Source organism: Arvicola amphibius, chromosome 7 (assembly GCF_903992535.2).
Source record: "Arvicola amphibius chromosome 7, mArvAmp1.2, whole genome shotgun sequence".
NCBI classification, from domain to species: Eukaryota; Metazoa; Chordata; class Mammalia; order Rodentia; family Cricetidae; genus Arvicola; species Arvicola amphibius.
Genome location: NC_052053.1, coordinates 14,792,203 through 14,818,135, shown reverse-complemented (window position 1 = coordinate 14,818,135; position 25,933 = coordinate 14,792,203). Strand labels below are relative to the sequence as shown.

The following is a 25,933-nucleotide window of genomic DNA, read 5'->3' as shown; positions in this document are numbered from 1 at the left end:
TCTTACAACTTAAATGAACCCATCATCTCATTTTCTACACATCCTGTTCCCGCTGCATCTAGCTCGAAACTCCTCAGACTCTGCCCTTCTTCCCAGCATTCTCTTTGCCCCCCCAAATCCTGCCTATCAGGCAGTCAGCTTTTTAATTAACAATGGGAGCAACACATTTTCACAGTGTACAGAAGGATTATTCCACAACAAACGGCTTCAGTGGTTAAGAGTGCTTGCTGCTCTTTCTGAGGACCCCAGTTCAGTTCCTAGTCCTAATAGCAGTTAGCTCACAATCGCCTATTACTCCAGCTTCTGGGGATCCGACACCCTCCAAAGGCACATACATGGCATACACACAGATAGATGATCATACACGTAAATAAAGATTAGGAAAAAAGGAGTTAGCCACTAAGCAACAGTCCTCCTTGGCCTGTGCTTTAGTCCTGCCTCCAGCTCCTGCCCTGGCTTCCCTTCGTGATGGACTACGATCAGGACACAGGAACTGAAATAACCCTTTCCTCCCGAGCTTGCTTTTGGTCATGGTGTTTATCACAGCATAAGCCCTCACTAAAACAGTATCACTTTGTGCTCCGTGATCAACAGTCAAGACCGTGAGCTAGCACACAGCCCTGCTGTTGAGGAGCATCATTCTGGCAGAGGAAGCAGCACATTAAATGGATAGTCATAGAGTTTGATAGGAAGGAAATCTAAAGAAACACGATCATCTGTTTTGTTTGCAGTATTGCAGATCAAACCCAGGGCCTTGTACAAAGTAGACAAGTACTACACCACTGAGCTGCGTCTCCAGACAGAAATAGTCAATTGTCAAGGCTGGGTGTCAACATACGGATGCTTGATAAATTGATGGCTGTATTGTTTATTGCTTGGTTTTGTTTAGTGTGGGATGTTTTTTGAGGCAGAGACTCTATAGTCCTCACTGATGGAACTCACCATGCCGTCCAGGAAGGGCCTCAAATTCACAGCAATCCTCGTGCTACACCCACCCAAGTGTCGGGGTTACAGAGTCACGCCCCCATGCATTGTTTGCTGCTGCTCTCTGCTCCTTTATGTGGCTGCAGCTTACCTAGCCTGACCCCTGTTGTGCTGAATATTTACTGAGTAGTGAACAACCTTGTGCTTTCTGGTCTTCAGATGGAATTTTGTTGTTGTTGTTTAAGAATAGAGTTGCCAAATGCGACTTCTGGAATGAGTTCAGCCTGAACCAAACAGCTTGCAATATGATACATTGCAGCTTGTCACTTAGGAGTCATACCCCAGCTTCAGCTCCAGCCTCAGCCATGGCTCCACAGTCCCAGCGCTGTGTGTGTGTTTGTGTGTGCGTGCGTGCGCACCGTCTGACCAGCCTTTGTCACTTGTTTAGATAGACAGGTCGAGATTAACGTTTGTCTTAGTTTTCTGTCGCTGGGATGAAACACCGTGACCAAAAGCAACTTGGGGAGCAAAGGATTTGTGCCCACATCACTTCACTTGCTCCCAGAGAAAACAGTCCGTTACGCTTTGAGCACTTGGTGGCTTTTCTAGCCCAAAGTCCAAATGCCACCGTAGTCCTCCCAAAGACACATGGTCAGGTCTGTCACAGCAGTACCCCATAGGTTGGCACAAATCCAAGTTAGGGATTCTGTTGCTGTTAAAACACCCTGACCAAAATCAACTTCGGGAGGAAGGGGTTTGTTTTAGCTTATGGTTCTACAGCACAGTCCATCCCTGAGGGAAGTGAGGGCAGGAACTCAAACAAGACAGGAACCTGGAGGCAGGAGCTGATACAAAGGCCATGGGGGCTGCGGCTTACGGGCTAGAACCCTCATAGCTGGCTCAGCCTGGTTTCTTGTAGAATCCAGGACCGCCTGCCCCGATAGCACCATGCACAATGAGCAGGGCCCTCTCATACCAATCATGGATTATGGGAATGCCATACAGGCTTGGCAGCAGGCCGGTATGATCTCTCAGTTCAGGTGGTCTCTTCCCAGATGACCCAAACTTTTGTCGGTTTGACAAAAAACTAACCAGAGCCGGGTGGTGGTGGTGGCGCAGGCCTTTAATCCCAGCACTTGGGAGGCAGGCAGAAACAAGTGGATCTCTGTGAGTTTGAGGCCAGCCTGGTCTACAAAATTAGTTCCAGGACAGGCCCCAATGCTACAGAAAAACCCTGTCTCGGAAAACACAAAAAACAAAAACAAAATAAAAAAAAAAAAACCTAACCAGAGCAAGGTGTGAGAAACAGAATGGCATATATAACTTTAACCTTGTTTTAGGAGCCAGGAAAGTCACTGGCTCCTAATAACTGAAAATCGCTGGCCTTTTGTGTAAAATATTCAGACAACCCATCGACAGTAGCAGTCAGGAATATCGGAATCGGGTGGCTCTCCATGGTTGTCTTCTGTACAGGGTTTTGTCGACTGGCCATCTGTCTTCACTAGGAGTCTTGTCGTTTTCTGACCCCTGTGGTAGAGGGGCGTCTGCCTTTTAGTCGATAAAGAATAATTCTTTGGCAAAAGTAGATGTGCTAGCTCACACTAAGGTAAGTTAAGGTAGGAGGATTTCCCAGAATTCCAGGCCAGCCTGAGGTATAAGACCCTTTTTCAGAAGCCAGGGCTGCAGCACAATACGTAATTAAAATAGATGTGTATTAAAGAGTCACTGCTATTAGATAATAAAAATGTGTGTTTTTTCTTTTTCATTTCATATAGCGTTCAATAAAGATTAGAGATTCAAAATTTGGTTTGGCTCTTGTCATAGAAAGCTCTCAGCAGGTAAGATATTTTACATTTTTATTAAACTGATACATTTTTAACTGTGTGGCTAGGTTTTTAGTTGTTAGTCTATAGTAACCAGTTTACTTGCAAGAATATCAGCTATAACATGGAGATCTATGAAGTGTTTGAAATCTTACAGTAATTGTCTCCATCGAAAAAATTTTTCCTATGTGTTTGCGACCACAACCTCAGGAACTTCAGCATCAGCCTTCTAAGTGCTAGGATTGTAGGTGTGGGCACCGTTTTACTCTCTGCCAGTTTCCTCTTCAGGTGGATAAAATCATTATCATCATTATATTAATGAAATTATGAGGGAAATCACTGTGCTAGGTCAACATATTTCATACATTCTCTCAATCTAATAACTCCATGAAATGGCTGTTTTCCCTTCTTACCGTCCAGGATCCCGAGGCCCACAGGGGTTAAGCACCTTCTCCAGAATCTTGAAGCTCATAAGAATGGAGCTGTATTTTCATCCTGGGTTTGTTTGACCCACACTTGCTTTGAGAAACAGGAATGTGTAGAGAAGCATATATACGCCGAGATTTTATATTCCCACAGACTGAACAGTATCAGATTATGAACTGCTGTCTACTCCTTATGTGGTGTTTTTGCAAAAGCACATTTGAAACTTTTTTTTTTTTTTTGGTTTTTCGAGACAGGGTTTCTCTGCAGCTTTAGAGCCTGTCCTGGAGCTAGCTCTTGTAGACCAGGCTGGTCTCGACCTCACAGAGATCCGCCTGCCTCTGCCTCCCGAGTGCTGGGATTAAAGGCGTGCGCCACCACCGCCCGGCTCATTTGAAACTTTTAAAATACTTTACTTATGGTCTTGAACTCTGTGTAGATAAGGCTGGTCTTGACCTTGTGGTTCTCCTGTGTCTCCCTCCTGAGTCTGAGATAACAGGGCGTGTGCAACCACACCCCCAAATCCATTGTTTAAGTGAGCTATTAGAGGACTGTTCTAGTTACTGCCCAGCCCTCTGCTCCCTCACAGTGTACTCAACAACACAAGGGGCAAAGTTATAAAATCAATTCTAAATTTAAAAGTGAATGTCTATTCTCTCTTTTCCATGGCCTATTACTGCCATTACTAAGTACTGTATCCCAGGAAGTGTACCAACAGGATATACTTTATTCTGTTTAATACAACCACTTGATAACCATTCCATAGTTTTTTTTTTTAAAAAAAAAATGGGGCTAGAAACAGGAAGGAAAGAATACTGTACAATATTAGTTGTTGAACCAGAATTGAACCCAAAAAAAGTATGTGCGTTTAACACAAAATATGCTCTTATCTCTTATAGTATGGTACTTTAAAACAAAACACACTTTCTACCAACCTGTGGTCAATCATAGTTAAGATGGTTTGCAAACCCTTCAAGGAAATAGCTTCAGATGGAGCATTCTTTAATGGATAGTCTGTTCCTTCTCAAGACCTAGCAAAACTTAGTTCCTTTGGCCATCACACTCCACTGTGCATATTTTTCACCTGGGAAGATGGGCTTGTGTTTAAAGATGATCTGGACATACTTCAGAATATGAGGAAGGCAGGCATTTAGGGAGAGAAGTCGGAAGATGAGCCGCTCCTGTGTTGCTGCCATCAGCAGCCCTTCCATGACATCCTGGAGACTTGCTGTGCTCTTGTGTTTGCCATTTTCAGAGCATAGAGTGTAATTTCTTTGGAGCCGCTTAGCTGTGCTGCTCCAGAGCAAGGGCAGTTAGCCTTCTCTCATCGCATTCTGTAGCTATTGCTCCTCACACTTGGTTTTTGTTTTTTCGTTGTTTTTTTTTTCTCATAGAGTGGAGGATATGTTCTTGGCTTTAAAATAGACCCTCTGGAAAAACTACATGAATCAGTTAAGGAGATCAACTCACTTCACAAAGTCTATTCTGCCAGCCCGATATTTGGAGTGAATTATGAAATGGAAGAAAAGGTAATGTGTTCAATATTGTGGATATAGAGTTTGCTGAATTGATTTCATACATACCTATATACAAAACTAAACTCACTGTGTACCAACTTAACCATCTATGTAGACCATGGTCAAGTGAGCATGGCCTCAGACTGGCCATCTCTTAACTGGTGACTTTACTGTTTTCTGGTTGATTGCCATCATTCATTCCTCTTGCCCAGCCTAGGTAAGCAGCCTGTTCAGGCACAACCTTTAATCCCAGCACTCGGGAGGCAGAGGCAAGAGGATCTCTGTGAGTTTGAGGCCAGCTTGGTCTACAAAGTGGGTTCTAGGACAACCAGGGCTGTTACACTAAGGAAACCCTGTCTCAAGGAGAAAAAGAAAATCTCTAAATATGTACACATTTATGTACAATATATGTACACATTTCTAGTTTTAATTATTTTGATGATGTTGAATTCAGGTTTAAAACTTTTTGCTTAACTTTGCTTAACTAACCTTTACAACTCATGTTAGTTTTCATATAAGGCTATGAACTATGGACTGACTTGAGTGGTCTTCATTGTTACCTTTACAAGTATCTGCACTTCTCACAGTGCATTTTTCTAAAAGAACTTGTTTCATATTGACTCTGACATCTTAATTTTTAGCCACAGCCACTTGAAGCTCTGACAGTTGAACAGATTCCAGATGATGTGGAAATAGACTCTGATGATCACACGGATGCTTTTGTGGTGAGCACCAGAAAGAATCAGTAGATTTCTTGTGATGTTTATCTGAGTCATGTTTAATGAATAATGTCTCATGAATAATGGTGTAACTATGTACAGTGTTGTAAAACGTGAGACTTTTGACATGCGTTTGAGGAAATTTTTTAAGTGAGAGAATTTCTTTTGTGAGAAGACTTTTAAATTCCCAATTTAGGGAGGAGGCAGAGATGGCGGATCTCTGTGAGTTCAAGACCAGTCAGCACAACAGAGAGAAACCCTGTCTTGAAAAAGCAAAACAAACAAACAAGCAAAAAAAAAAAAAACCCTAAAAACAAAACAAATTCCCAAGCAACCTAGGAAATAGTTTGAGAACAGCTAGAGGATTTGATTTATGATAATTAATTTAAAGTCTTTACAGAATTCATCTTTATAAAATGATTTTTTAATTTACATTATTTTAGAAGGATATATATTTGAAAAAAAATACTTTCCTGTTTCCAAATATGTATTATTTAACTAGCCAACATACTAATAATGTTGGGCTGGGTGTGTTAATACAAGCCTTTAATCCCAGCACTCAGGAGGTGGAGGCAGGTGGATCTCTGTGAGCTCAAGGCCACCTAGTGAGAGACTCTGTCTCAGAAAATAAAGTGATGCTTTCTAGTGTTTCCATACCCACAGGCTTATGATTCTGACCATAGCACATACCTTCCCTTCAGCAACAAAAAGTTTCAAATAAAGATGTGAAATTGGCACAAACCACCCTCAAATTGTATACTGACACTGTGAAGTGGTATTTTGATTTGTTTCAGGGTTTGTTTGTTTGTTGATCTTGTTTTGTTGTGGTGGTTTGTTTTACATTGAATCATGTTTGTGTATGAGTGTGCACATAAGTGCAGGGGCTCTTGGAGGCGGAGGCCTCAAATCTACTGGAACTAGAGTCAGAGGTGGTTGTGAGCTGGCTGATATGATTTGGGGATTAAACTACATGCTCGTCACTGCTGCGCCATTTTCCCAGCCCCGGCCTTGAAGAACTCCTGACCCTGCTTCCAGATCCACGTGCTGGTGTCGCAGCCACCGTGCTTTTTTGCTTGGTTGGTTGATTTTGTTGGTATTTTTGTGTGTTTTTAGTTTTTGAGACAAAGTTTCTCTGTGTAGCCCTGGCTGTCCTGGAACTGACTTTGTAGACCAGGCTGGCCTTGAACTCAGATCCGCCCGCCTTGCCTCTGTCTCCAGAGTGCTGGGATTAAAGGCATACACCCTTTTTTAAATGATGTATTTATTGGTGTTCGGTCTGCACGTTTGTCTGTATGAAGGTGTCAGATCACTTGGGAGATGGATTACAACTGCCATGTGGGTGCTGGGTTATGTCTGTTTTTATGTGCATTGCTGTCTTTTTTAAGATTTTATTTATTTATTAAGAATACAGTGTTCTGGGCTGGAGGGATGGCTCAGAGGTTAAGAGCACTGGCTGCTCTTCCAGAGGTCCTGAGTTCAATTCCCAGCAACCACATGGTGGCTCACAACCATCTGTACTGAGATCTGGCGCCCTCCTCTGGCGTGCGGGCATACATCAAGGCAGAATGTTGTTTACATAATAAATAAATAAATCTTTTTAAAAAAGAATATAGTGTTCTGTACAGAAGAGGGAACCAGATCCCATTATAAATAGCCAGTGCTCTTAACCTCTGAGCCATCACTCCAGCCCCTGTGTATTGCTGTTTTGCCATGGATTTTGGATCCCCTGGAACTGGAGTTACAGATAGTTGTGAGCTGCCCTGTGGGTTCTGGGGATTGAACCCAGGTCCTCTAGAAGAACAACCAGTGCTCTTAACCGCTGAGCCATCTCTGTAGTCCCTCTCCCATCATCTTCTGAAGCAGAAGTAGAGAAGTCATCTTAAAGCTCCAAAAACATTTCCTTTCTGGCTAACAGTGCTGTACATCAATTAGAAAACCAGTTTGCTTAGAGCATAGAGTGCAGCTCTTACAGACATTAATACTGGCATGGGAAATTTTAAAATGTTTGTTGTTTTGTTTTTAAGATGAGGTCTCACAGTGTAGCCCTTGCTGGGGAACTAGCTGTGTAGACAAGTCTGGCTTCACACTTAGGAAGTTCTAACTGGCCTCTGCCTCCTCCAATGCTGGGGTTAAGGGCCTGTACCACCACAAGAAATAAGCAACATTATAGGTGGAGAAACTATCAACTGCACAGTAACCAAATGTGAAATATACTACTTAGTTATTAAATCTTTCTGAAAATTAACTGCCTGTTCTTTAGACCCCTGATTTATTTTGTATGAGCATGTAAAATATCATTTTCTTTCTCTTACAGGCTTATTTTGCTGATGGAAATAAGGTAAGGACATTTAACCTTTAGTTTTTTGTTGGTCTTTTTTTTTTTTGAGTTTCAATATTACAGCATTTAGCATTCACTAACTTAGTGAAACACTTTTTGTTTTTCCTCTTCCTTGCCTGCCTTCCATTCCCACATCATCTTCTTACCTTCCCCAAAGCAACAAGACCGTGAACCTGTATTTTCAGAAGAACTGGGGCTTGCAATAGAGAAACTGAAGGATGGATTCACACTGCAGGGACTTTGGGAAGTAATGAGTTGAGCTTGAGTTGAACTGGATTTCTGTTTAAATATATCTCAAGATTAAAAGATACCACTTGCCTGCTCTAGGCATGGAATAATTTTTATATTTATAGATTTATATTTTATATTTTACGAAAAGTTTTTAATAATTAAGGAAAAACTCCTGGATCTTAGAAAACTGCTAGTTTTCTAAAAATTATATTCAAAATTGTAATTGACATGTACCTGCTTTGTAAATGTTTATATTGTACCTAATGCTTGTAAAATAGCAATTTATAGATATTAAGTGACTATATCATGTTGGATTTAATAAAGTTTTTTATTTAGCACCACTTAATGTTTTGAAAGTATTATTTTAAAAAAAGATCATTCTTAAAAAATAAGCAAATACTACAAATCGTGTTTAAATATATTATCACAGGACTCTAAATGTAAAACTCTAATACAAATATAATTCTGTTCGTTTGTTTGTTTGTTTTTGAGACAGGGCCTTACTATGCAGCTCTGGCTGTTCCAGAACTCACAAAGATCTGCCTGAAGCCTCCCAAATTATAGTTCTTAAACACATCATTTTTAGGGTCTCATTTTTGTAAAAACTAATCGTTTTAACAATTGTGTATATTACTAAGAAATGCTAATCTGTAAATAATGGTATGATGGTTTCAACAAGAAATTATTTGCTTTATAAGGGAATTGTTCATTCGTAAATTGTTTTGTTTGTTCATTGACCATCTCGTTTGTATTCAGTAAGACGCCTTTGAACATTTCTCTTAACTGCTGAGCCACCTCTCCAGCCCCACCTTTGAACATTTCTCTTAACTGCTGAGCCACCTCTCCAGCCCCACCTTTGAACATTTCTCAGATAACATTTTTTGGATCTCATTGACATCATTCTGTTGTTTTGGATACAGTGGCAGTCTAAAGAAAATTTATGGAATCTTTCAACAAATAATTGTACTTAGCCAAAAGCAGCCTTTCTCACTAGTGAGAAAGAAATGAGCACATAAATAGATTTAAAATAAGATGCAATAATATATATAATCATAGACAAACATACATTACAACCTAGTGCTTCCCTGATTCATTAAAAATTGGTGAAAAATGCTACATATGTGTTTGTTCTTCTAAATGGAAAAGGATTTCTACATACTTAAAGGACCAAACGGAGTCATAATATCCATATTTAGAGATCACAAATAAAATGCTTCCATAAACATTGTTCACTGCTCTTCAAGCAAACGGGACTAAAAATGGTCCACAAGCAAGGAATCACCCCAAACGTCATACCCTGGTGCTTACACCTGACTCACTAATCTTTTCAAATGTTAGGTGTTACGTGTGGAGAGAAATGAATCATTTCTTGTTTAAAGAAGAGGAGCAGCTGTTAGCTTTGTCCAGCGCGTTAAACCTTTAATGACATCTATAAATGGAAAGAGAACCATTGAGCTCTCCCTTCAGCTGTCATCCTGGCAGCTGGCAGGACCGCCAACTCACTGTGATATAAAATAAAATAAAATGCTCTTCATGGAGAGACAACTTAAAGCTTGAAACTATGTAATTCCCTGATGCTGGAGTGTTTGCTCCTTTACCAGATACTCAAGGACCATCTGTGAGGCCTAGGGACTATATAGACTGAACACACAGACCTGCAGCACAAAAGCCCAGTCTTCACTGAGCTTACATGGGGGGCACATGTAAGAACCCCAGCCATTGAAACTTGAGCTTCTCTGTGGCTTTACTGAGTTTAGAACGTGATCATGATTGTGTAATAAAGTACTTCATGAAGAAATTTATAATATCATCTCGATAGAAACAAAGGAACACTTGGGAGAAGTAACAGGGTCTCATACAGCCCAGGCTGGCCTTGAACTCACTATGTAGTTAGTTGATAATTTTCCTGCCTCCACCTCACAGATGCTGGGATTACAGGTTTGTGCCGCTAGGCCTGGCTGGGCTCTTTAAATCACATCTTTGTTCATATGGTGCTCCACTCTCATCAGCACCGTAAAGTATGACTCCAGTATCGTGTTTTCTTAAACAAGGCCTGCTTTCTAAATGTCACGGATGGTGCAGTAGCTCACGGTGACTTTGTGTCTCTAGGGACAGCATTTTTCTCATAGAGTTATAGCTGTTCTATTTTTTTAAATAATAGAAATAAAAATAGAAATATTTTTATTTCATGGAAGGTTCTTTTTAGCACTTAAAGTTACAAAATATTCTTATGTGTATGGGTCTTTTCTTTCCCAAAGGCTTAACTATTTTTCTCTGGTCTTGATTCCTTTTAAACTTCTCTCTTTATCTTATTTTTTTGTATTATTGTCACTTTATATCCCCTGTATGGCAAGCCAGAGTGTGAATGGATTTGGTAATTCAGTAGTAATTACAGTTTTCCTACCTAAAAAAATAAAGATAATTTAGAATATTTTAGTAAGTTAAGTCTCTCTGCATTTGTTATTTCAGTCATGATGGAGGTGCCATTTAAAAGGTTATATAAAACTATTAAGTACATAAACAACTTTATGCTTCCTACTTGAAAAAGAAAATCCTATCGGCTTTGCGTAGAAACTACCAGTTTGCGCGTTAACATTTTAAACCACTGGACTCATGGCTTATGAGAATTGAAATGAACTCACCTCATAGTCTTGACCTTGGTATCACTAATTCAAGCCAAGCGGCTTGCCACTAGGCCATTTTTAGAGGAGTGACTCATTTTTATGATCCGTTTTTCTGTTAGTTTAGTAAGCATTTTCTTGTGGATGCCCCTTAACTTAGCGTTCCAAGGCTTTCTACATTTCAAAGTTTTCCACCTCACCTGAATGTCTTGTTTCTTAGCCGTTTCCTTGGTGACCAGAAGTTCCAGTTGTTCCTTTCAATCTCAGACAGCTGAACAACTCTCCGTTCCAAGCCAGCTCTCTTAAATTCTCGTCGTTAGAGCTGGTGTCTATATTTAGCCGGTGGGATTAAATTGCAAAGGCTCCAGGCTGCGCGGCGCAGAGTGATCCGCCTTTTTACAGCTAGACCCGTGTGCAGCAAGGAGCGAAGACCCTCAGTGTCCCCTTCCTTACCCAGGTTCCTCACAGAATGGATTCCCAGCGGGAGCTTGCAGAGGAACTCCGGCTTTACCAGTCCACCCTTCTTCAGGATGGTCTAAAAGATCTCCTGGAAGAGAAAAAATTCATCGATTGCACCCTCAAAGCAGGTGACAGAAGTCTTCCTTGCCACAGACTGATATTGTCGGCTTGTAGTCCTTACTTCCGTGAGTATTTCTTATCTGAAATTGAAGAGGAGAAAAAAAAGGAGGTCGCGCTAGATAACGTGGATCCTGCTATCCTTGATTTGATCATCAAATACCTGTACTCTGCCAGTATCGATCTCAATGATGCAAACGTGCAAGACATCTTCGCCCTGTCCAGCCGCTTCCAGATCCCCTCAGTCTTCACCGTCTGTGTGTCTTACCTTCAGAAACGACTGGCTCCGGGTAACTGTCTGGCCATCCTAAGATTGGGTCTTCTCCTTGACTGCCCAAGACTCGCCATTTCTGCCCGGGAGTTTGTCTCAGATCGTTTTGTGCAGATTTGTAAGGAGGAAGACTTCATGCAGCTGTCTCCGCAGGAGCTGATCTCCGTCATTTCAAATGACGGTCTCAACGTAGAAAAGGAGGAAGTGGTGTTTGAGGCCGTTATGAAATGGGTGCGGACAGACAAAGAAAACAGGGCGAAAAGTCTTAGCGAAGTGTTTGATTGTATTCGTTTCCGCCTTATGGCAGAAAAATACTTCAAAGATCACGTCGAGAAAGATGACATAATTAAAAGCAACCCCGAAGTCCAGAAGAAAATTAAAGTTCTAAAAGATGCTTTTGCAGGCAAACTCCCGGAACCTAGCAAAAACGCTGAGAAGGCAGGGACTGGCGAGGTGAACGGCGATGTCGGGGATGAAGACTTACTTCCTGGTTACCTCAATGATATTCCCAGACATGGAATGTTCGTTAAAGATCTCATTCTCTTGGTCAATGACACAGCTGCAGTGGCTTACGACCCCATGGAAAACGAGTGTTACCTTACCGCCTTAGCAGAGCAGATCCCCAGAAATCATTCCAGTATCGTTACCCAACAAAATCAGATCTACGTCGTCGGAGGGCTGTATGTGGATGAAGAAAATAAGGATCAACCCCTACAGTCCTACTTCTTCCAGGTACGGAAACCATGTATTAGCCAGTTAGTGAATTTAGGGGCTGCTTACATATTGCTCAACTTGCTCTCCTCCTGTACCCTCATACACCTTGATACCTACAGAGGTCTGGCAGAAATACTCAATTTGACTTAATATTTAGTAAAAGGTACAGGAAAGGAAGTCCTTATATGTTACTCACAGCTCAGGATTTTCTTGCCATTCTTTGATTCCAAATGCTGTACAACCGCTGATAACTGTAATTCTTCAAAGCTCTGTATTTTAGTAGAGACTAAATTTATCATATTTAACACTATTGCCCAATAAATAGGTCAGGATCTTTTCCAAACAAAGTTATTCTCCTTTACCAACGTGCCTGACATACTGCAAGAAGTGGGACTTGGTCAGCTTTTGTGCTTTTCTCCTTTAATAGGATGCTTGGGGAAGCAACATTCATATCTTACTTATTGTTACTGTATAAAATATTTTAATGAAAAAGGACTCTTTACATATTCTGTACACTTTGAACTGTATGAGGGGAAAAAAAACCCTGCCTCCACAAGTATCTCTATTTGAATTGCATTTAGAAGGTATTATTCATGATATTACCTTTATTTTATCAGAATTAGAGGTAGGTATTATTATAACTTAATCATCCGTTTAGTGTAACCATAAACTTCCAGGAAAGCAAATCTTCCTCATCTAACTGACTCTCCCTAGTTTATTTGGGGACAGTTTGTTTTATAACAACAGTAGGCTGTCCCTAGCAGCTTCTGACTCACTCGGTGACTTCATGGGTACCTCCAGTATTGCCAGTATCAATACTTCATAGCTTGTGGTTAGCTCAGTAAGAATCTGTATAGGTCATAGCTAATCGTGGCCTAGGGTGGAAAGGCCAGAATTAAGCAAGTGTGGAATATCAAACCACAGTTACTGTGTGCTCTCAAAGTACACGACATACCATGCTTTCACAAATCCCTGCCTTTTGCCAGTCATCTAATCTCAACAAAATGGAGTAATAATGTATATTAATCATGTTTCTTAATTGTCTAAGTTCCAGCGAAAGACACCAGCAAACGTATTTGAATGGATTGGTAGGCAGGCAGACCGATATATAATTATATATAGATATATCTATATATAGATTCAAGGGACAATTACAGCAGAGAATAATCCTCCAACACTCCTGCAGGCTTTGTTCCACTTCATATTACTATATGGATTATAAGGCTGAGGACCTAGCTCATTGTTAGAGTTTGTGCGCGCGTGCGCGCACACACACACACAAACACACACACACACCTTTTGAAAATATACCCAGAGCCCACACTCTCCTGATTTTTGAGTACTCATTCTAACCTTTATTTTCTCCATCCTATTACTTCCTTTTACCTTTATCATGCTTCTGTTTTCAAGTGAGGTTACCCGTCTCAGCACAAGCCACTGAAACATTTGTAGAGTTGGAAGGGCGACCCCCTTGTCATTTCTATAAAGCCACGAACCTAGAACAAGATGCCTGAATTAAAGCCATATGCAAGAGCCTTGTATGAGAATCTCAGGTTTCGTGTTTTTCTGCTTGGCTGCCCGTGTGAGGTGTGCTAAGTTCAGAGCGAATTGCTATTTGGTATATGCTGCAAATAGACTGTGGAATTAGGGACCTTTTTAAGATATGTTTTCCCCTCCACAGAATTAACAGATTCACCAAGTCCTAGACTGCACTAAGCTTTGAGATAGTCTAGGTATAAACCTTAAGTTTAACAATGAGAAAGTGGGATGCGGAAGGGTTAAAGAGCTTGGGCGCTCATCCACTGAAGGGGCTGGCAACCTGCTGATCATGTGCTAGAGAAAGCGCTCCCAGGAGAAGAGGTGAAGGTGGGTACTGCAGAGTCTGTATGGGAACTGGGCCCTCGGGTCTGGAACTGTGATAGCTGTTGATCCATTTAAAAAAAAATAGTACCCAAGCTTTATAATGACACCCAGTCTCAAAGAGACAGCAAAACAACTATATATTTAGACAACGTGGTATTAAAAACCACCTGAAAAGCCATGTGAAATTGGGCAAGTGATTTAATCTCTCTGTGGCCGTTTCCTCTCACCTGTAATACAGACGAGAAAACACCTATCCTGGAAGACCAAATGAGATTTTCTGTCTGAGCACTGCGTACAGAACTCTCACAGGCGGACTCCCATAAACACTTGCTGTGATTTCCACTCTATGCATAGTACTTGCCCCACCCCATCCGCGGCTGGGCTAGAAATCAAACCCAGGCTCTTGCACATGGAATCTCCACCCCCGCTGAGTGATGTACTCTGAGCCCCATGGTACCTTCTTTACCAGAGTTTTTTTTTTTTTTCCAAGAAGTTAAACATCATATAATCACCATCTAGATGCTGCAGTGAGTGACTGCAAAGCCAACACGGTGCACACAGGGATTAAACCCACGTCACGAAATGTTATTTGCTCTTAGTACATTGTTTGACTGGCACTACTAGATCAGAAACAAAAGGGCTTCCACAGATGCCACGTCACTGCCATCGCTACCACGGTCTTCCCCATTCCTGGCTACATGAAGTTTGCAGTGAATCTCTGATGGCCTTCTCTTCTGCTACCCGCAAGTGCCACACGGAGTACAACTGCACCCCTCGGAAGGAGTTTCCTTGGTGGTGTTGCTCTAAAACGCAAAAGGGAATATGTCAGGAGTTTGGAAAGTAAATACCAAAACGAAAGCCAGCCAGGCCAGAATCACCAGAACGCAGCACTAATGGGACCATCGCAGGGCTGGTGACAAGCCAGGTTACTTCTTAGCATAAACCAGAAACAGGCTATTTAAGGTGGCCCCACCCAAAATGGGTGTATTGAGATAAGTATTTTTCCTGTATCAAAAATAATATACAGGGAACCTAGCCATGTTTAAAAGACAGAAAAGATACTGCCCAGATTCTCAGTTGTCTGCGGACTTGAGCGACAGGTCCAGCTGCCGCCGGTGCTGGCTGTGGGAGTGTGTTAAATATAGCATCCAGGGGTCATCCGCATACTGTGACCCCTGCCACAGACACGTCTTTCCCAGTGTCCCCAAAGTATTAAGATTCCTTTTTTCAAACCTGAACAGGGCAACTTCAGAAGAAAATTTAACAAGAGACTCAGATTTCTAGCTAACCTAGCAATTCTATTGTATTGTCTTTCCTTTCTTGATGTCTTGTTTTGTTTTATTGGGGGGAGGCAGTATTTTTTCATAGGCCAAGTAGATTTTCTCATTCTTTTTAGTAATTCTCAGGTAAAATGTGATACTTTTGGGATTGTAGTTTTACAAGATCTTAGACTGTCTCTGTAAATTTTCAACAGTCCATGAAATATTGTGTACTTTTTAGTCACCAATCTCCATAACTCATCTTTTCTTCAGCTTGATAGCATAACGTCTGAATGGGTCGGACTTCCTCCTCTACCATCAGCCAGGTGTCTCTTTGGTTTGGGAGAGGTGGACGACAAAATCTATGTGGTTGCCGGCAAAGACCTCCAAACAGAAGCTTCGCTAGACTCCGTCCTATGCTATGACCCCGCGTAAGTTGACGAAATACTCCTAGCCTATTCCTGTTCCCTAAGCATGCCGACAACAAATTCCTATTTTCACAAGCTGGAACATGAATTGTATTGTCATCTGATTTTAGGGCTGCAAAATGGAGTGAAGTGAAAAATCTTCCTATTAAAGTTTATGGCCATAATGTGATTTCCCATAACGGGATGATCTACTGTCTAGGCGGAAAGACAGACGACAAGTAAGTGCCCACGGTTTCCTTATGATTGACATCTGAGTGAGTGCTGAAAGAGCTTCTGCCTTTGTGTGTGTGTTTGTTTTGAGACTACATACTGAAGTGGGACTTGGCTCTCACATTATATTTTGCAGGTAAAAGTTGCAAATATAGTTTTGATGTTATTAGAGGAAAATGTAATTATTTTTGAAAAAAAAAGATGTTTTAAAGTCACTAGACCAAATAGATAGGAAGGTTGCACCCTGCCAGATGAGCACATACCTCAACCATAAGCATCCTAACAGGAGAAAAGCAGCATCCAGGAGCAGAGTCAGTCCTTTATTTAGCTGCTTTAGAACTATTGTACTACATTGAGACCAATAGGCTCTCTTTTTCAATTAAGCATAAGTAGAAAACATTATTTTTTATTTTGTTATTATTAGTGCACGTATCTGTAGAATGTGGAGGGTACATTTCCCACAGGACATGTGGAGGTCGGAAGGCAACTTTGATGAGCTGGTTCTCCTTCCATCAGGTGGGATCTGGGGACTGAACTCAGGTCATCAGGCTGAAGGGGCAGGTGCCTTTACCTGCTGAGCCATCTCTCCAGCCCAAACTGATAAAAAAAAATATCCAATGTATTCTTCTAGCATTTCTCTGGGTAGTCCTGGCTGTCCTGGAACTAGCTCTTTTAGACCAGGCTGGCCTCGAGCTCACAGACCCACCTGCCTCTGCCTCCTGTGTGCGAGGATTAAAGGCGTGCGCCACCACCACCCAGCTTCAACATGCTCTTTAGCATGGCGTTGAAGTATATCCATTAGCAAAATCGTCCACAGTAATGTAGATTTGTACTTTATGTGCCTAGGAGAGAATCTCTGTCAGTTTGAAACTGAAAAGCACAGTCATTGACAAGAGTGTGGTTTATTTCTCCAGCAACATGTTGGTGACTGACTCCTCAGGTCCCCTCACTGCTTCTGTCTAGTCCCTTGTGAGAAGACCAGGCTACAGTTCAGGTATTAACTCATCTCAGCTTCTAGGCAGTCTTTGGTTAGGAAAGAGATCTTAGATCTCAGAGTGCTCCCAAGGTCAGTTAAGCCAGTAACCCATCTAGTAAAATAATCACTTTCAGCTTACAGTGACATCTCCCATCCCAGAAAATGCTGCCTTCCTTGGTTTATCATTTATCCAGGCTAATGATTAATAGAGCTGAAAAGCTAACCAAAATTATGAATTGTGTGTTTTATGTCATATATGTCTGTGTACCATGTATGTGTCTGGTACCCTTGGAGACCAGAAGGGCATTAGGTTCCCCAGAACTAGAGTTACAGATGGTTGTGATCCACAATGTGGGTGCTGTGATTGGACCCAGGTCCCCTGCAGGAGCAGAAGTGATCTTACCCCTGAGCATCCACCTCTCCAGCTCCACCATAGTCAAGTCTTCGAGGAAATGCCTATGTCTGATCTTTTTTCGATAAAGAAAACTTAGTCTCACAAAAAAATTTTTGTTTAGTTCTTGGTTACTACTTGGTTACTACTTGGAATCCAGAATGAACTATCCCGTTATTAACAACTTTAACCCTAAAGTACAAGCCAGGTGTGGTGGCCCATGTCTTTAATCCCAGCACTCGGGAGGCAGAGGCAGGTGGATCTCTAGTTTGAGGCAAGCCTGGTGTACAGAGTGGGTTCCAGGACAGCCAGGGATACACAAGAGAAACCCTGTCTCAAAGCAACAACAACAAACAGAAAGAAAGAGAGAAAGAAAGAAAGAGAGAGAGAAAGAAAGAAAGAGAGAATGAAAGGAAGGAAGGAAGAAAGAAAAAGAAAGAAAGAAAAAAGAGAAAGAAAGAAAAAGAAACCCTAAGATCAATCCTGAGAATAATTTGGATGAGTTCAACATAAAGCCATTTCCATAATTAATTGCCCTATGTGATTATTATGTAATTTATAGTCACAATGGATTTTTAATACTGGATCTTACATAGACAAGACTGGACTCAGTGGAAACAAACTTTTTCAGGGTTTGAACTCAGGGCCTCACACAATCTTCATTAGCGCTCTGCCACTAAACTACACCCCTTGCCCCGACAGTCCCAGAATCCTTTAAATGAAATACTCTGTACTCCATCAGAAACAAAACCAAATTATTAAAGTTGCTTTCACAAAAAAAGAGATTCTAAAAGGAACATTTGTTGTCTTTTTCTGTTCACAGAAAGTGTACCAACAGAATGTTTATCTACAACCCCAAAAAGGGAGACTGGAAAGATCTGGCTCCGATGAAGACCCCTCGTTCCATGTTTGGAGTGGCAATCCATAAAGGCAAAATTGTAATCGCAGGGGGTGTCACCGAGGACGGTCTCTCTGCTTCAGTTGAAGCTTTCGACCTGAAGACCAATAAGTGAGCTGCTCTGCTGTAGCAAATGAGTCCTGTCCATTTCGTTGTATTTGGGTGGTAGTTACGCCTTCTAAGGCATGGGGGAGGCGGGGCGAGTCAAGAACCTTAGGTTAAGAGAAAGCATTTCCAACTCCCCACACCGTGTGTTTGTCATTTGAAATGTAGGAGTCATGAATTAATGTTGATACACTGTTTGCCTGACTCTGGGCTAATTTTACACAGTCAGTCATTTCGCAAAGGCTTATTTATCTCTGAAAAGTTGTATGAACAAAGATAAGTACACATGTCTTAAAAGAATTAATGAGGAACACGTAGTTTAAAAATTAAAGGATATTGTGGGGCAGTGGTGGTGTACGCCTTTAATCCCAGCACTCAGGAGGCAGAGACAGGCGGATCTTGGTAACTTCGAGGCCAGCCTTGTCTACAGAGTGAGTTTCAGGACAGACTCCAAAGCTACAGAGAAACTCTGTTTCAAAAAAGAAAAGAAAAAGATTAAAAGATATTTTTGGCGAAGTGGTGTTAGTCTTTAGCCCCAGCACTTGGAAGGCAGAGGCAGGTGGATCTCTGAGATAGAGGCCTGCATGATCTGCAGGATGAGTTCCAGGAGAGCAGGGATTACACAGAGAAACCCTGTCTCAAAAAAAAAACCAAACAAAAAATTTAAAATATTTTCTATTGTTAACACTAACACTCATAAACTATGAGTGCTTTATAACTTTCTTAATTTTACTTTAAAGTTTTTATTAAATTAATGTGAAAAAATACTTGAGTAATTTTTGTTATTTATTTATTTATTTATTATTTATTATTTATTTTTAAGACAGGGTTTCTCTGTGTAGCCCTAACTGTCCTGGAACTCGCTCTGTAGACCAGGCTGGCCTCGAACTCACAGAGATCCACCTACTTCTGCCTTCCGAGCGCTGGGATTAAAGGCATGCACCACCACCAACTGACTTGACTGCTATTTTTATATAAAAATAATCTTTCTAAATTTTTGAGCTTACACAAACTAGGTGAGTACATATATTGAAATTCCTACAATAGTGTTGAAAAACTTAGAGCAATGTTGCTGCTTTTTTGAGAAACCAAATATATATGATTACAAAATAATTTTGATATTTGCAAATCACAAAGAATTTTCATAAAGCTAGATTTAAACGATAATTTAAAGTGATGTTCTTGAAGATTGGAGAATAGAGGTAAATGCTCAAAAAAAAAGTTTAACACTACTGGACATTGTGGGCCACACCTTTGATTGGCAGTGCCTGGGAGGCAGGGCAGTCAGATCTCTTGAATTCCAGTCCAGAGCTACATAGTGAAACCCTGTCTAAAATAAAAAAAGTGGGACTGGAGAGATGGCTCAGAGGTTAAGAGCATTGCCTGCTCTTCCAAAGGTCCTGAGTTCAGTTCTCAGCAACCACATGGTGGCTCACAACCATCTCTAATGAGGTCTGATGCCCTCTTCTGGCCTGCAGGCATATGTACAGACAGAATATTGTATAGATAATAAATAAATATTTAAAAAAAATAAAAATAAATAAAAACAAAAAGTGTAAACCTGCACACAAAACTACAAACCCTCTGTGGTTTTAGTTTTAGACCTATTTATGGACGTGTGTATACACCATGCACGTGTGCATGAACACACACACACATATCCTTTAAAATGAACAAAATTACACCAAAATGGTGTATTTCTGTGCATTTTATGTTGACTGCATTTTCAATAAAATACCTAGATGGGAAGTGATGACGGAATTTCCCCAAGAAAGAAGCTCCATCAGTCTGGTCAGCTTGGCTGGATCCCTGTACGCCATCGGTGGTTTTGCAATGATCCAACTGGAATCGAAAGAGTTTGCACCCACTGAAGTCAATGACATATGGAAGTAAGTTTTCCTCAGTCTAATTCTTTGAACCAAGTATTAAGCCAGTTAACTGGGAAGCAAGTTTGCAGTAAATAAGCCAGATTTTCCCATCATGCCACTTCCCAGTGGTAAACTATACACTTCAAGCCTAACTGAACTTTTGAATATGGTACTTATTGATCAAGTACTACTTGTGATTGGTTAGCTGTGAGATTAAGGAAAGAACTCGTCCAGAATCCCTTTGGTTGGTTTTGTTGTTGTTATTTTAATTTTTTAAAAAATTTTACTATATATATGGTGTTTTGCATATGTGAATGTCTTATGCATTTGGAGGTCAGAAGAGGGCACTGGATTCCCCTGGAGCTAGAGTTATTATCAACTGTGAACCACCATGTGGGTACTGGGAATCAAACCTGAGTATCCTGGAAGAACAGCCAGTGCTCTTAACTGCTAAGCCGTCTCTCCAGTCCTAGGCAGGTTTCTTTAATTGTTAAAATGAGTTAGGACAGCTGAGTTTTTCTGCCCAATTCTAGCTTTAAGAGTGACTCATTAAGGCTTTGGAGCCTGTCCTGGAACTAGCTCTTGTAGAGCAGGCTGGCCTTGAACTCATCGAGATCTGTCAAGGCAGAATGTCTTATTTTCCTTCAGAGTAGTTCATTTCCTAAGAAAACACAGCATTTAAGGCTGGAGCACTGGCTGCTCTTCCAGAGGACCCGGGTTCAATTCCCAGCACTCACAACTGTCTGTAACTCCAGTGCCAGGGGATCTAATACCCTCTAACAGACATACATGCAGGCAAAACACCAATGTACATTAAAAATATAATAACTTTTAAATTATTTTAAAAAAGAAAGAAAACAGCACTTAAGAAATGTTTGACCAGTTTTTCTTTTTTTTTTTTTTTTTTTTTTTTTTTTTTTTTTTTTTTTTTTTTTTTTTCGTTTTTTGAGACAGGGTTTCTCTGTAGCTTTTGGAGCCTGTCCTGGAACTAGCTCTTGTGGACCAGGCTGGCCTCAAACTAACAGATATCCACCTGCCTCTGCCTTCCGAGTGCTTGGATTAAAGGCATGCGCCACCAACGCCCGGCATGACCTATTCAGTTTTTCATGAGTTCATTAAATCTAACTTATTCTTTCAATTGTTTGATGATTCAGATAGCAAATGATTATTTAAAAAGAAAAAGGTGAAAGTAGCTATCCATTTTCCCACCCAGACAGCTGCTAGGTCATTCTCCTAAGAATGCAGCAGCTACTCAACTATTTTAGTCAAAGAATGCTTTCTAAAGGGCGGGGAACACTTTGACCACAGTGTCAGATACAGTAAACATCTAATGGAAAACAAGATATATCCCAGAGGTCACAGGAGCGTAAGTTCCATCTGTAGACCATAGTCCTGTGCAGGGTGTCTAGTGATTGACAGGCCACCATCAGGATACCACTCCATAATGGTTCCTGCGGCCAACCCAGGTTGCTTGACCTCTGATGGACAGGAGGGGGCTTCTGGGTGCCTGCGGAGAGCCTAAATGAGTCCAGGCTGCATACTCTTCTAGAAACAGCCACGTTCATGCTCTCCCATCAACTTCAAGGCCAGACCCACTCCCAAGGCCAGACAGAGGTCTTCAAGTGAGCTATTCTCAGACCAGTGCCCTGCTCCCACAGTATGGCCTGTAGAACACCAGTGGTACTGGCATCCCTTGGAGCTGCTTGGAGACACGGAATCCCAGACTCTGCCTCAGATCTCCTGAATCAGAAATGGCATTTTAACAAGACTCCTAGTTGCTCTGTTGGCACACTTATGTTTGCGCCCAATCAGATAGTGAAGGCAGAACCATCCACTTGAGACTAGAAAGTGGGTATCATTTGCTCTAGACCCAGACCAGTGGGTGCTTTATTCCCTGGTGGGGAGCTGCAGGGCAGAAAGGCTAGTTTCACCAAACCACGCTTCTGGGCCTTGGGCATTTCCTGATGGGAAGACAGCTCAAGAGAGGGTACCAGGGTACCTGAAGAGGAGGGGGAAAAAGAAAAAAAAAAACCCTGGAAATTTACAAGGATGGAGGAGGCTAGAATTAGCAGTGATCCCCAATCCTGACCATACAACAGTCCCCTGCAGCACTTCTAAAATATACCAGAGCCAGGCCTGAACACATGGATTATGCCCAGATTCTGGAGAGAGGACCCAAGGATTATTATTTCCTAAAACCTCAGGTGATCTGATTTGCAGATGAGCCTGATATACGCTGCTGGGGAGAAACTGTGGCATCTATTATCTGAACCATGGTCACTAGGTTCAGATGTCATCTAAAGCCATCCTGCCCCAGCAAAGGGAAGAAAGGTGCAGCATCTCCTGCTAAACTGGGCCCTGACCTTCGCCATGAGAACCTCAAAGAGGGATCCCCTCCTGTGGTTCATCTTTCTGTTTGGGCCGTAGTTCCCGAACTTGTTTGCACAGTGGAGTCACTATAGATCCTCCAGAGGCACCAGGGCCACTCTCCCACCCCTACTGGTGGTGATTTAGCTGGTCTGGGGGATGTGGTATGGATTTTAGAAATTTGACAGATCCCCAAAATGATTATATATGTGCAGAAAAGATTGAAAACCACTAGGCTGGGGGTTGAAAATGGGGTATTCATCTCTGTCCTGCTTAACAATAGAAATGTAAATTTGGATGATTCTGTTGTTTTCTAACTTGGGGTAAGGTCTAGAGTGGTAATCTTTAAGGTTTGTAGTAGTACTTTCCAAGTGTTCAAAAAAAATCCACATCCCTAGGTCATATGTCAGACCAACGCAGTCTCTGGGGAGGGAACAGACAGGAGTGGTTTTTAGCATTCTCCAAGTGGTTCCATTGTGTAGTCAAATTTGAGAACTCATGATTTCTGTAAAAGTTCTCAAAGTAGTATTAATATATTCTCAGAGCTGGAGAGATGGCTCAGAGGTTAAGAGAACAGGGCCACTCTTCCCAGTGGACAAAGGGACAAAACAAAACCAAACAATCCCGCCTCAGCCTCCCACACTCTAAACCCATCAACCCTTCTATTGTGATGTGCAATACATTTCCATTGTATTTGGAGACAGGCACTCATAGCCCAGGCTGGCCTCAAAGTCCTTATGCACCGCCCAGGCTGCTCTCAAATTCCAGTGAGAAGCCAAGCACACATTTAAGGCAAAGCAAATTGTCTCTGTAGCCTTGAATGCTCAGAGATGAAGAGCACCAGTTTTTAGTGAGAGGCAAGGGCATACATAATCTAAGAGCCGTCCTCAGACGATGAGGAGAAGGGGTCTACACTGTACGAGGTGCCACACGAGTGGGTGGGAACTCCTGAACTCGCAATTCAGGCTACAGGCTAAGTCCTGCCTCTCTGAGTTCTCCCTCATTAGAGTCCACGTCCTGACTCTTCCCCAGCAATCTTCTTCAGTCCCACATGGGTGATTCGTCCATGACTTTTTCTGGACGGTCCGATTCCAATACAATGGCCATGGTGCAGGTATATGCTCACTCACACGTGCATACATTGAAAGGGATTCAACTGTTACCAGGTGAGGCACCTTGTCTGGCAGGAGGCAGTGGGGTTTTTTCCCCCGGAGACCCCATTTTTATACTGACTACAAAGAAACTTACAAACTGCTCTCATTAAAGGCTGCTTATTGTTTCTTTGTTTTTTCTTCCAACAGGTATGAAGATGATAAAAAAGAATGGGCTGGGATGTTGAAGGAAATACGTTATGCTTCCGGAGCTAGTTGCCTAGCAACACGCTTAAATCTGTTCAAACTGTCTAAACTATAAACAAGGTGACAAAAATAATCGTTTGAGAAGTGGCTTGTTGGGACAAGAGGCCTATAATTTATTGTCTTTCTTTAAACCTGTACAATGATTCATGTAGAGTCTCTGAGGTTGACAGTGTAGCCAGATCTCAGAGTCACTGCTTGTTCCAATGCCGAGTATAAAACCATTTGCTAAGAGCTTTAGTGTTCAGTTGAACAATGTACTTTTGCTAAACTTTACTCAGAGACGTGGGCTTTCTAAATCTGAACTGTTTACTAAGCCTTTGTATTCTTAAGGTACATTTACACTCATTTTCTATTGTCAAAGAAATGCATATGTCTACATTCTAAAGAAATGTTTGAGTAACAGAACCCTTTCCTCACATTGTGAGCTATGACGGGGATCTTGTGCATTATAACGAAGATGACTGGAAATGCTGTTTAAGAAAAATAATAAATGAGTTTCATCTGAAGGGCAAAGTGTCTAATCAAATCCAAACGGCCTCCCCTCCACCCCTTTTAAATTTTTATTTTTATGTGTATGGGTGTTTTACCTGAGTGTATGTCTGTACACCACCGCATGTCTGCCGGGTGCCCACAGAGACCAGAGGGCATCAGATCCCTGGTGACTGGAATTAGAAACAGTTGTGTGCTGCCATATAGGCGCTGGGAACCAATCCCCTGTCCTCTGGAAGAACAGCAAGTGCTCTTGACTGCTGAGCCATCTCTCCAGTCCCTTTCTCCTTTCTGTAACACTGGCATATTAGTTATTCCCAAATCAAAATGTAGTATTTTTGTGTGTATCTGAATGCAACGTATGCATGCTTCCATGTACCACCGTGCATGTGTGGAGGTCAGAGGGCAAGCTCAAGTGTCAGTCTTCCCTCCCCACCTTTCAGAGACACGGTCTCCTTGCCGCTTCTCCACTGTGGACCGCAGGCTAGCTGGTCTGCATGCTCCTGTGTACACCCCTGCCTGCATCCCATCTTCCTGGAAGGGCACTCATGCTACGTGCCATTCTTTTTCTGTGGGTTCTAGGATCTGAATTCTATTTCTCAGCGTTTGAGGTGAGCATGCTTACCAGCTGACCCATCTCTCCAGCCCCAAATATAAAATGCTTGTTAAAAACCTAGTAAATCATAGCCTTCACAACATCAACCACAGCAGCTATAACGGGGAGCGATCTTTAGACTTCTGAGGTAGAAGACAATATGAAGGAGGGTAGACAGTCACTGGTTTGATTTATAGCTTTATGTTCTATAAAAAGGTCACTTCTTTGGCATATTTCCAACAGCAAGAGAGATGACTGAGCCAGGTTTGGTGGCACACGTCTGAAACCCTGGCTTCTTCAGAGGCTGACTGTTGGGACACACAAGTGTGAGCCCAGCTTGGGAGACAGAGAGAGACTCCACGAGGAGAGTTGGGAGGCTCTACACCCACTATTTTTCTTGGTGTCTAGACAGACTCCTCAATCTACCATAATCAGATTCAACCATGTAAGTCATGAACTAGCCATCACCTGGACCCCACCACACATCTGTTTATGGATGGATACCAGAGACCTCTGAGTGCCAGCCTCAGCGACTCCTCAGGGTTCAGAAGAAGACTCACAGCAAGCACAGGACTTAGATCTCAGAGCGAGAATAAACTCTCCACTAGGTACTTTTCTGCACCAGTTTCTTTATTCTTCTCCTGCTGCTCTCCTCCGGCTCTGTAAAGTTTTCAGTCTATATACACAAGCAAAACAAAAGCAATTCCCAAGCTTGGACGTCCCTTTATCTGTGAAGGTCCCAAATGTGATCCGTATGAAAGACTCTTTTCCTGACTGCATGCCTGCCAAATGGAAGAAAGTTGCAGGAGATGGCTTCTAATGTACCTCAGGGAACGAAGCGAAGATTAGACTGTGGGAACCAAAGTTATTGACTGCGTGACTAAACTTGCTACTGGAGTTCCACAGAGTACGCGCGCGCGTGTGTGTGTGTGTGTGTGTGTGTGTGTGTGTGTGTGACCCAATATACCA

The 25,933-nt window shown here is 41.9% G+C and overlaps 1 protein-coding gene across 3 annotated transcripts in view; it reads left to right on the top strand.

Moving 5' to 3' along the window:
* Nucleotides 1-24,386, top strand: part of Bbs5 (Bardet-Biedl syndrome 5) — a 34,691-nt gene extending 10,305 nt beyond the window's left edge. For 2 of the 3 annotated variants that reach the window (XM_038338202.1, XM_038338203.1), the window contains 10 exons: nt 2,700-2,762; nt 4,565-4,699; nt 5,329-5,412; nt 7,721-7,744; nt 11,054-12,175; nt 15,553-15,710; nt 15,818-15,925; nt 18,108-18,293; nt 20,030-20,176; nt 23,824-24,386. In XM_038338202.1, coding sequence (XP_038194130.1) covers nt 2,700-2,762; nt 4,565-4,699; nt 5,329-5,412; nt 7,721-7,744; nt 11,054-12,175; nt 15,553-15,710; nt 15,818-15,925; nt 18,108-18,293; nt 20,030-20,176; nt 23,824-23,935 — 2,139 coding nt within the window. In that variant the 3' untranslated portion in view covers nt 23,936-24,386. Of the gene's footprint in view, nt 1-2,699; nt 2,763-4,564; nt 4,700-5,328; nt 5,413-7,720; nt 7,745-7,901; nt 8,317-11,053; nt 12,176-15,552; nt 15,711-15,817; nt 15,926-18,107; nt 18,294-20,029; nt 20,177-23,823 lie in introns of those variants that run through there. The other variant, XM_038338205.1, reaches the window with a different exon arrangement.
* The last annotated feature ends 1,547 nt before the right edge of the window (nt 24,387-25,933 follow it).